At 41.6% G+C, this 12,657-nt stretch overlaps 1 protein-coding gene across 4 annotated transcripts in view; it reads left to right on the top strand.

Annotated features, from left to right (window-relative positions):
- The window catches only part of LOC135508181 (60 kDa lysophospholipase-like), a 50,263-nt gene extending 38,597 nt beyond the window's left edge, over positions 1-11,666 (top strand). Inside the window, exons 13-17 of one of the 4 annotated variants that reach the window (XR_010450769.1) lie at positions 5,637-5,723; positions 6,131-6,230; positions 6,581-7,388; positions 7,844-7,909; positions 8,944-8,961. Coding sequence is in view for 3 of the 4 variants with exons in the window: in XM_064928203.1 (XP_064784275.1) it covers positions 5,637-5,723; positions 6,131-6,230; positions 7,844-7,909; positions 8,488-8,511; positions 8,944-8,982 (316 nt within the window). In the remaining variant the exon portion in view is untranslated. The other 3 variants (XM_064928203.1, XM_064928204.1, XM_064928205.1) reach the window with 3 other exon arrangements.
- The last annotated feature ends 991 nt before the right edge of the window (positions 11,667-12,657 follow it).

Raw genomic sequence — 12,657 nt, 5'->3', positions numbered from 1 at the left:
TACCACCACATGTATTTGGTCCTCCCAGTATGATCTTATCTTTCCCGTCCCCCCACGTTCTGACATGTTACTCACAAGTACACGATACCCTGAGACCAGAACCAAACTTTTCTTCCGATCGTAGTAGGCTTTTCCCTTTGCTGTTGATTTCTCCATGTTTCTAATGGCGATGTCATAGGCTTTCCCCATCTGTTACTGCCACTTCTTAGCATAATCCTGGTATGATTTCTCCTGTTCCTTTATCTGTAACCCAAAGACAAGGTCAACAGGTAGCAGTGGAGCCTTTCCAAAGAGCAGGAAATACAGTGAGAACCCAGTAGCATCACTGGTGGTACAATTATATCACCCCAGTTGGCCTTTTTCTCTTCATCTAGTGTGCGCAACATTGACAACAGTATACAGTTAAATCTCTCACCGGATTCCCCTGTGGATGATATGGAGAGGTTCTGGAATTGACTATTCTTGTGCAGTTCTGCAAGGCTCTGAATAACTGATTTTCAAACTCTTTTCCCTGATCATGATGGATTTTTGACACAAAGCCAAACCTTGGGGAAAAAAATCAGCAAAGTCTTTTTGCTGCAGTTTTCCCTGACTTATTTCTGGTGGGGTAGGCTTGTGCACATTTTGTAATGTTATCTAAAATAACTCAAATGTACTCGTAGCCCCCTCTGCTTTTCTCCAAATGCACATAGTCAATTGAAATCATCTGGAAAGGAGCTGTAGCTCGTACATGTTGCATTGGAGGCCTAGTTATTACACTGGGTTTCTTTTGTTTGATACACTTACACACATTGGTGATAAATTGTTCAATGTCATGCTGCATGCGTGGCCAATAAAAGCGTTCTCGTGCTAAAAGTTCAACACTCTTTCTGTTCCTAGTTGGGCCATTTCAGTGTGTAAGTACTTGTAAATCAGTGTTCTATACTGACTTGGTACCACATCTTGTGTCCTTTTTGCTGTTTTCCTTTGTAATGATCCATCTGGTGAGACATGGAGCCTGTTCCACTCTTGCAGTAACTGTTTGACTTAGTTGCACTCTTGTTGACATTCTGTTGGTTAAGGCTTAGTTCTTTGACTTTTCAGTTCCAAGATTCTCCATACAGCTGCATCCTTCAACTGAGCCTGCATGAGATCGTGTGGAAACAGTCGCTCTGTAACTGTTCCCCCCCCACCATGACAGCTCATCTTGCACTGATGGCCTTAGTGTGTCCATGGATATCCAAGTTAAACAGTCATTCTGTTGTGTCTGAACATTATTGAGTGTTGCTTTTACCATCTCAAGTGAGTGTTTCTCTGTGCATTCTTCCATGTAAATGTTCAGCATGCAAAGGAGAGAGTGACAGAAAGTCTGTGTCAGTGTTTACCTTTCCAGGATGATACTTCAGTGTGAGATTACAGTCAGACAGCTCCGCCACCCAGCGATTACCGGTGGCATTTAGTCTTGCTGTAGTTAGTACATATGTCAAGGGGTTATTATCACTGTACACTGTCAAAGGGAGCATAAAATAGGTCATCTCGGAACCGCTCAGTCACTGCCCATTTAGGGGCAAAGAATTCCAGTTTGCCAGAGTGAAGGTGATGGTTTCTCTCTGCTCGAGTCAGGGTGCGGGAGCCATATACAATGGCTCTCAGTTTTCCACTTTGTCGTTGGTATAACACCCCTCCCAATCCCTCTTCGGAGGCATCAGCATGCAGGATAAAAGGCTCCTTGAAACCTGGGTGGATTAGTCAACATACTCACCAAGTGTTCAAATGCTCTCTGGTGAGTATACTCCCATATAACTTTCTGGTGGGGCAGAACCTGTCCCGACTGCATAGCTACCTTGGTCCTTCTCTTCCCGGATGCTGGGGTCTCCGACTTCACTGCTAGTAAGTCATAGAGACATTTAGCATGTTGTGCGAAGTTCTGTACATAACGCCTTTAGTACCCTAGAAACCCCAGTAGTTTCCTAAGCTCTCTCACATTTGTTGGTGGCCTGTTTATCAGTTATTGCACTGCTACAATTTCTTTAACATCCATTCTGTAATCCTCAGCAGAAATTATTTTTCCTAAATAACGGACCTCATTCTTGAATAGGTTACACTTATCAGCCCTGAGTTTAATACCCCATTTATTTTGCTGCCTGAGTACCCGACGTGGGGCAAAAAACAACAAGTGGATTAATGCCAGCAAAGCCACTACACAACATTATATTATTTGCACTATAATGGTGACAACCGGTGCCCAACAACTGTTAGGGCCTACATAAAGCTAGTCCTAACAGCAGTCCCAACACCTTACCACTACTACACCTGGCTATCAGTGGAGCCTTTTCTGGTAGCCAAACAGATAATTCAGCCTCATTTACTGACTTTAAAAAAACATTGCTGATATGGCGACTTGCTTAAACAAATGTGATTTCTGCTGACAATTGAGATGTACAAACTATGGCATAAGGGGACGACAAGGATAAGAGGCAATCCGTAATTTCGATTAAGACATTAATGAGCGAGCTAGGACGGACAAGGTCAATAACTATTTGTTCAGCACTTTTGAAATGTACAGCGACAGAATTCAGAACATGGGCCGTTCTTACAGTGTTCTCCCTGTACACCAAGTCAGAACCGTAGGGCATGTAAGCAGACAATGAAAGCTCTTACAATATTCAATGATTACATTTCTCACACAGGTTATAGGCTACATGTGCACCACCAAGTCAGAACAGTAGACAAAATGATGAGGTGAAAATAGACCATGTTAGTAGTACATGGGCTACTAAGATTGTTTATTCCCGACTAACCAGTTGTCTTGAACTCACTAAAGTAAAGTTTTCGCAGTTCTGACTTAAGCTGTTTTGAGTGCGGCACAAATTATGCTTCATTGACAGCCTGGCCAATGTTGAATGTTCATAATTTTAAACTTGGAAAAGAGCCCATTAATCCCAGATTTGGGACAGCACAGACACTCCACTGAATAGCAGGATAGTGATTGCTTTGCAATGCTTGCCATTAGCCACTGATTCCTTCCAAACCACTCATGGTTGAATTTGCGATTTCCAACTTGTTGTGTAATGTATGTCCAATGGCCAATGAGCTTTATCTATTATTTCTACTCATAAGGATTAAAAAGGATTTGCCAGTAGATTGTCGACTTGATTCATAATGATGACTGCTAGCTAAGATTTTGAAAGTAAGATGTTGATATGATCAGTCCAATCAAAGCTACTGTACATTTAATGTGATTTGATTTTATTTTATCTGTGGCCAATGACCTTGAGCCTTCTTGGATGGGCACTTCTAATGTAACTCTATGGTAGCACCCAAGGGGATAGAATTTTCTAGGTCTACCCTTAGACTTGTCAGTGATGCAGTGTCCCCATGAGTGACAGAATACTGAGCCAATCATGGCGCAACTCTCCGTATTTTCTACTGGCTTTCCCCACCACCACAAAGCACTGAGCTAGGCTGAAACACCAGCATTTTGGAGCGGCTTTACTAAAGAAAACAAAAGTGACTGTTTGTATGCGGCTTAATTAATAAATAAAAAATGATATATATAAATGAAGTCGACCGATTTAATCGGAATGGCCGATTAATTGGGACCGATTTCAAGTTTTCATAACAATCGGTAATCTGAATTTTTGGACACCGATTATGGCTGATTATATTGCACTCCACGAGGAGACTGCATGGCAGGCTGACTATCTGTTATGTGAGTGCAGCAAGGAGCCAAGGTAAGGTGCTAGCTAGCATTAAACTTATCTTGTAAAAAACTATCAATCTTAACATAATCACTAGTTAACTACACATGGTTGATGATATTACTAGTTTATCAAGCTTGTCCTGAGTTGCGTATAATCGATGCTGTGCCTGTTAATTTATTATTGAATCACAGCCTACTTCGCCAAACGGGTGATTTAACAAGCGCATCGTGAAAAAAGCACTGTCGTTGCACCAATGTGTACCTAACCATAAACATCAATGCCTTTCTTAAAATCAATACACAAGTATATATTTTTAAACCTGCGTATTTCGTTAATATTGCCTGCTAACATGAATTTCTTTTAACGAGGGAAATTGTGTCACTTTTCTTGCGTTATGTGCAAGCAGAGTTCGGGTATATGCAGCAGTTTGGGCCGCCTGGCTCGTTGTGAACTGTGTGAAGACCATTTCTTCCTAACAAAGACCGTAATTAATTTCCCAGAATTGTACATAATTATGACATAACATTGGTTGTGCAATGTAACAGCAATATTTAGACTTAGGGATGCTACCCGTTGGATAAAACTGAAAGAATAAACGTTTTGTTTTCAAAATGATAGTTTCCCATATTTTTTTTACCTATATTTAACTATGCAAGTCAGTTAAGAACAAATTCTTATTTTCAATGACGGCCTAGGAACAGTGGGTTAACTAACTGCCTGTTCAGGGGCAGAACGACAGATTTGTACCTTGTCAGCTCGGGGGTTTAAACTTGCAACCTTCTGGTTACTAGTCCAACGCTCTAACCACTAGGCTACCCTGCCGCCCCAATTGACCATATTAATGACCTAAGGCTCGTATTTCTGTGTGTTATTATATTATAATTAAGTCTATGATTTGATAGAGCAGTCTGACTGAGCGGTTGTAGGCAGCAGCAGGCTCGTAAGCATTCATTCAAACAGCACTTTCTTGCATTTGCCAGCAGCTCTTCACTGTGCTTCAAGCATTGTCCTGTTAATGACTTCAAGCCTATCAACTCCCGAGATTAGGCTGGCAATACTAAAGTACGTATTAGAACATCCAATAGTCAAAGGTATGTGAAATACAAATGGTGTAGAGAGAGATAGTCCTATAATAACTACAACCTAAAACTTCTTACCTGGGAATATTGAAGACCCATGTTAAAAGGAACCACCAGCTTTCATATGTACTGAGCAAGGAACTTAAACATTAGCTTTTTTACATGGCACATATTGCACTTTTACTTTCTTCTCTGTTTTTGCATTATTTAAACCAAATTGAACATGTTTCATTATTTATTTGAGACTAAGTTAATTTTATTGATGTATTATATTAAGTTAAAATAAGTGTTCATTCAGTGTTGTAATTGTCATTATTACAAATATATATAAAAATTGGCCTTATTAATCAGTATCGGCTTTTTTTGGTCCTCCAATAATCAGTATCGGCATTGAAAAATCATAGGTCGACACCTAATATATATATTTTTAAAAATTGTATTACATTGTTTGCAAATGTATGTGACACATATAGTATATATACTATATAGTGCCAAAATAACATGCAAAACAGGCAAGCCCTCCCCCAACAAAATTATAAAATAAGATGTGCTGTTAAAACTCCATGTATGGGTGGTTAACTGGAACTTGTCCCTACTCGTTTAGCACCCAGTCACAGTGCCATAACCGGTCACTGTCAGCAGATACAAATATGACTAATGCACGTTGCAGTTCTAATAAATCAGACCTCAAACAATGGATCAGTACTGTTCCACCTTATGGTTTCAGTTGACTCTGACTCACACTGTGTGATGTTGATTTTTTTTCTACCTTTCATCTTTTCCTTGATTCTTGTACACTGTGTATAGCATCTATATTTGAAAAGGGTCGGTCATATCTATGCATGTGTGTCTGTCCGTCTGTCTGTCCATTCAGACACAAAGAGGTGGTGAAGCTGCTGAGAAAGACTGGAGCTCATTTCTCCAGGGATGAGTTGGAGGATGCCGGCTCAGAGCTGTGCAGGTGAGAAACACACAGCACTTTCTCACACATGCATTGCCCAAAGACTGATCCTACATAGTTTGTGCAGGTATGACCAGTTGTCCTAGTTGTCTTGCCATAAACACTTGGAATGCTCCCTGACCACATAGCTTCAGACCGCTGCAGCATCCAAACATCACCACCACCACAGAACCCTGAATTGCTCCGTTTAACTAATATCTCTCTTTTTTTAAAGTTAATATTTTGTCTGTTACTGGAGCAAGGCCTTTGTCTTTGGAAGCAAACAAGCACACTCAGTCCTATTCAGAATCAAGTAGTGTGTTTATTCTAAGATTATACTATGATATCTGATTGCTTGTTTAGTCCCTTTATCATGAAACCTCTTGAAAATCAATCCTCCCATTGAATTATCTGGTACTGTGTCGCAGTCTGGCAGCCAGTGCTGACATCAAGGGCCTGGAGATGTGGCACCTGGCCGGGGGAGACCTGGACACGCCAGGCTACGACGGGCAGACGCCGATGGAGGTGGTGAGTGTTTGGGACCGGGAGCCTCTCTCCAACTTACAAACATGGATCGTAAAGGCAACACAGACTAGTTATGTAACATGGATAGTATAGGGAACACAGACTAGTTATGTAACATGAAAAGTAATGGATTGTATACTAACTGACTATCGCCCCATAGCACTCACTTTTGTCATCATGAATTGCTTTGAGAGGTTAGTTCAGGATCGTATCACCTCTACCTTACACCATAGACCCACTTCAATTTGCTTACCGCCCCAATAGATCCACAGACGATGCAATCGCCATTACCCTGCCCTGTCCCATCTAGACAAGAGGGTTATCTATGTAAGAATGCTGTTCATTGACTATAGGTCAGCATTCAACACCGTAGTACCCTCCAAGTGCATCATTAAGCTTGGGGCCCTGGGTCTGAACCCCGCCCTGTGCAACTGGGTCCTGGACTTCCTGACGGGCAGCATCCAGGTGGTGGAGGTAGGAAACAACACCAACATTTCGCTGATCCACAACACAGGGGCCCCACAAGGGCGCTTGCTCAGCCCCCTCCCGTACTCCCTGTTTACCCATCACTGGGTGGCCACACACGCCTCCAACTCAATCATCAAGTTTGCAGACGACACAACAGTAGTAGGCCTGACTACCAACAATGACGAGACAGCCTACACGGAGGAGTTGAGTGCCCTGGGAGTGTGGTCCCAGGAAAATAACCAAATAACCTCCCACAATGTTGACAAAACAAAGGAGCTGATCATGGACTTTAGGAAACATCAGAGTGGAGCAGGTGGAAATCTTCAAGTTCCTTGGCATACACATCACTGACGATCTGAAATGGTCCACCCACAGGCAGTGTGGTGAAGAATGCACAACAGCGCCTCTTCAAACTCAAGAGGCTAAAGAAATGTGGCTTGGCACCTAAAACCCTCAAACTTTTACAGATGCACAATTGAAAGCATCCTGTTGGACTCTATATCACCACCTGGTACTGCAACTGCACCGCCCGCAACCGCAGGGCTCTCCAGAGGGTGGTGCGGTCTGCCCAAAGCATTACCGTTAACTACCTGACCTCCAGGACACCTACAGCAGCCAATATCACAGGCAGGCCAAAACGATCATCAAGGACAACAACCACCCGAGCCAGTGCCTGTTCATCCAGAAGTTGAGGTCAGTAAAGGTGCATCAAAGCTGGGCCCGAGAGACTGAAAAACAGCTTCAATCTCAAGGTCATCAGACTGTTAAATAGCCATTACTAGGCAGCTTCCACCCTGTTTACATAACCCTGCACCTTAGAGCCTGCTGCCCTATATACATAGACTTGAAATCACTGGCCACTTTAATCATGGAAAACTAGTCACTAATGATGTTTACATATTTTTGCTTTACTCATCTCATATGTATATACTGTATTCTATTCGACTGTATTTTAGTCTATGCCACTCTGACATTCCATTCTTTTACTTTTAGATGTGTGTATTGTTGTGAATTGTTAGATATTACTGCACTGTTGGAGCTAAAAACACAAGCATTTCGCTACAACTGCATGTGACCAATAAAATGTGATTTGATGAAGGTAACCCAGACTAGTTTTGTAAGATGGATCATTAGGTTTTCTCTCTTAGGCTAAGGCTGTGGGGAATGAAGTTGTGATTGACTTCATACACCAGGTCAGCCAGTCCCACACCCAGGTAAGAGATGGACTATGATCTAGCATTACTGTTCTCCTCTGTGCTCTTCCAACAGCATTCATCTCTGCTTCAATTAAGAGCTTAGCTCTCTGACCTGAGCTCACTGAAATCAAACAAAGTGAATAATATTTTACTGTGCCGGTCTTTGTCAGTTTATATTGTCTGACGAACCTAAACCAGTTCAGCACACTGTATTATCCATCTTCAACTTGTTACAATTTCCTGTTTATTAAAAACCTCCTAGTCACCACTGTTTTTCCTCATCAGTCAGATGTAAGTAATGAGGTAATCCATCTTCAGTCATTTTACTTTTCATCATGAGAATGAGTCTCATCTCATCCCTGTATATTAATAGATTCGACCAAGTTTAGCAGTATATTTACTACAACTAAAACATTACTACGATCCATGATTGTGAATGAATGGTGTGGCATGAAGCATCCAAGAGGTAGCCTATAAATTAGATTTGACATATAGGCTAGAAAACCATGTAGGCTACAGAATAGGGATGTAGTTTCATTCACGTAGTTTCAACTTTGCCATGTGCTCCAATAACATGTTTTTTTGCTAACTTCCAGCCTCTGTTTAAAGATGATGCTGAGGTAAGTCTAGAATGGCCACAGCTAGCTCTATGGATTCTCCTATGCTTGGTGGTCGTACTTGTGTCTCCTCTCATCGTATGGTGATGTGTTGCATCTGAGTATGACCTACATGAGTATCACTCGTTGTAGCCTGGCTTGAACAGGTGTTTTCAAAATGGCTGTCAGGTTGAGTTCAATTAGACAGTGACACAAACCTTTGCAGTTGTAGTCTGCCTGGCTTTTGTGATTTGTTCCTGTGATGGCCTCTAAGCTGTGTTGTCTGGTATGATGACCGCCTGGTGAGATGTTTACTCTGAGATAATTATGTGGATTAGTAGCAGAGATTGCAAAGAAAGACTTCATTTGATGTTATCACACCTGCTCTTTGTATTGAAATTTACTTTGCTTTGCTTAAAATTTACCTCTTAACCGTTGTCCCCTTGTGTGTTTCAGAATGAAGAATACATTGAGTTCTCAGCCTGTCCAAAATAATCCTGAGGACGAAGATAGATCCTCAACTCTTTTACATCTCCATCCATCCCCATCACTCTCCCTCTCTCTTTCCATTTCACTCTCTTACACTGGACATTTGCACAAGCTTGCAGATTTTATTTATATTCATCCACACCATTTTACAATTGATATGTTTGCGATAATCTAATTTACTGTTGCTTAACTGTAGTTGTAAAAGCACTAGTAGCACAACATTGGATATCAAGTAATATGGATGCACTGTGCCTAGAACGGGCAGCACTATATCTGTTTGCTTTGTATGTACCACAGTATATGATGCATGTGGAGCAATTCACTCAGTTTGCATTAAGAGTATTATCAGTGATCATTGGAAGCACATGGTAGAATGCTGTACTTTATGCTAGGCACTTGATGGGTAGAATGCTGTGCCTTTAGATGTACTTTATAAAATGCTTAGTATAGAGTGCAATTTATTCTAAACTGAAATCCTTGTGAAATCCTTCTAAACTGAAATCATGGTCTGATGACACAAAAATAGAACCGTTTGCCCATAATGACCATCGTTATGTTTGGAGGGAAAAGGGAGATGCTTGCAAGCCGAAGAACACCATACCAACCGTGAAGCACGCGGGTGGCAGCATCAGGTTGTGGGGGTGCTTTGCTGCAGGAGGGACTGGTGTGCTTCACAAAATAAATGGCATCATGAGGATGGAAAATTATGTGGATATATTGAAGCATCATCTCAAGACATCAGTCAGGAAGTTAAAGCTTGGTCGCAAATGAGTCTTCCAAATGGACAATGACCCCAAGCATACTTCCAAAGTTGTGGAAAAATGGATTAAGGACAACAAAGTCAAGGTATTGGAGTGGCTATCCTAACTGACCTAAAACAGGGAATTTTTACATGATTAAATGTCAGGAATTGTGAAAAACTGAGTTTAAATGTATTTGGCTAAGGTGTATGTAAACTTCCGACTTCAACTGTATATATATGTATATATATATATATTATTATTTTTGGGGGGGGGGGGGCTTGCCTGTTCTCCATGTTATTTTGGCATTAATGTGTCACATATCAATTTGCATTTGGTACCTTGGGTCGAGTGTTAGCACCAAGACACGAAAACCCCTTTTCTCGAACGTGTATATTGGGGCCATGCCTTTGCAGATGTTAGTTGTCATGGCAGCTCTTATCTCCTTCCATCTTCGTGATTCTTTACCATATAGTGTGCCGCCGGCAAAAGCCTCTTGCAACATCTGAGTCAAGGGTTTGTTTTGAGCACTCGACTGTACTTTTTTGTGTCTCCATAGACTCTCTGTACTGTTTCACATGATTCTTGCGTAGGTGGTAAAAGTTTAGTGGTGTTTGGACCTGTTGGAGGGACCGGCCTGCTGCATATTTAGCAGAGGATGGTTTTCTGGTCCATGTCAGACTTTTCATACCCAAACCAAGTCCATGCGACCAAAGTAGCCCCTCTTTTAATTACGAGCTCTGTGTCTCCGTGCTCTGTGTCACGTTCACTCTCCTCCGTGTTTGTTTGTGTTGCAAATTTTCTTCTACACAAACGCAAAGATTCGTCCAATTGACATAAAATATTGCCATCAAGAGTGTAATAGAGCATAATGAAACAATAGAAACATTTCTATCGTCACATGATATATATCGTCATATCGCCCAGCACTACAAGTGATAGGCTAATATTGTCACCCATCAGACTATTCTTGATTTAATCAGGTCTTTACATATACGAAATAATATATGTGTGACATCTGTTTTGATTTAGAATAGACCATTATCATACACTTGTATCGAAACAGGGGCAGTTGAAAAAATACTTTGTCTTATCATTGGCTATACTCTTGTTGTAAATATAAGCAATGTGCTTAATATTAGGAAACCTGAGAAAAATATAGTAGGCCTAGCCTATAGAAAGCTGATGGGATCCTCGTCTTTTTATTTAGCAGCCATCACTCTGTTTTCTTGTGCAATTGCATAGCCTATAGAAATGTTGCGCAACATGAGCTCATGGGCTCTCATTAAGTGTTTGATTCGATTTTCAAATATATTTGGATTGATGTCAGAGTGATTAGAGGGACAATCAAGTGCTGAGTACCAGGGAGATAGCATGTTTTGTAGGCTATTAATGACCAGCAGCAGCTTTAGAAGTATGGAGAACCCTAATTAACATCATTAAATGGTATGGTTGAAAAATTACAAGATCATGTTATAGTATTGTTTATGCATCAACTCGCTTTGATGAGTACCCTCTCATCTGTGTCTGTGGGACTAATTTGGGGCTCTGGGGCTTGAACTGACAATTTATTTATGGCTTGGTGATAACCTACAGCCTGCATTCCATAGACAAGATGTGACTCAAGATGGAGATAGCCTGGAGGAGTAGAACAAAACCCCTCATTGTTTTCTAATCTTCCTTGCATCTGGGAAACTAAACTGTGTTGGGGGTAAAACAAGATGAACCCAAGGTGGCTTATGATGCCCCGATCTGCATGGGAGGGGTGGAATCAGCCATGACTAAGCATTTTTAGGCCTACTATATAAGACCTCTGTTTTTTCATTATTGTAAAGGCTCTCGGTCCAACACTCGAGTGTGGGGTCGACAGCGTCATTATTGCAATAATTAATCAATATTAAATAAAGATGATTGTTTTGAAGAAATGACTCTCTCTCTCTCCATGACAACAGTAATGTTGAATTTGACTGCATTCATGACTCGTGCCCGCTGGTGTGGCGGTAATACTGTCACCGCAACAGCTCTAGATGTGGCTATAACTTCCCATACCAGCACACCTTATAGAGCTGCATTTGTCCTCTGGTTGGTTGTAGAGGTAATACATATCAAGTCCTTCTCCTCTGTAGATACTGGAGAGCCTCATGAGAGGCTGTGTGGTAATGACTCCGATTATAACGTCTCCGTTCCCACTTCCTGTGAAGTCTTATTTCTCTGCTCACAGCCACACGCTGTTCATGGATGTGTGAACTCAGCCTCTGAGACTAAAAGGCCGGTCTTTGGAAGTGGCTCATCTATTTATTGTCGAGGAGAGAGGGGTGGAGGGGAGAAAATAAGCCCCAATTGACCTTCGCCATGCATTGAAAGTGTTCCTGTATGGCTCGCCTCAGAATTCCAATCATTGTTAAATATAGGCCCTCAGAATTTTTGTTGTTGTCGCTTCTGTGTGAGTTTTCCCCAGGGTTTCTTCTCCTTTGTTGTCGTGTTGGAGGGACGGTCTCATGCTTAGCTTGGATTAAAAATCAGCCAGCCTCCTCTGAATCCCCTCAACACCTAATTTCTTTTGGGATAGGGAGATATAGGATGGGGGAAAACTTTTTGGAGGAATTGAACTTCAGTTATTCTGTATGTGTGGTCTAACTCATATCAGATCTCTACTGTATATATTTAAGTATCAGTTAAGTCCCCCCTTCCCCAACAGACACACTATCCCACCTGCCAGTCCTCCATGGGAACTGAGTTCTCCCCTCTCAGTTACCTGTGTGGTCTTCTCCGGGTGTAGAGGGGTTGGGATGAGTTCTGCCTGTTCCTTCTCCCATTATGCACATGTTGATTGCTAAATTGGGCACTAATTCTAAGATGGTAAAGAGCTCTTATTGTCCTTGCCTCATGGAATCAATTTCTCCAGCTGCAGGAGAAAGGGCTCCATTGACCTGTTGGGCCT

Source organism: Oncorhynchus masou, chromosome 21, assembly GCF_036934945.1.
Source record: "Oncorhynchus masou masou isolate Uvic2021 chromosome 21, UVic_Omas_1.1, whole genome shotgun sequence".
NCBI lineage: Eukaryota > Metazoa > Chordata > Actinopteri > Salmoniformes > Salmonidae > Oncorhynchus > Oncorhynchus masou.
The sequence above is the reverse complement of the archived record's forward strand: the minus strand, read 5'-3'. Positions and strand labels throughout refer to the sequence as shown.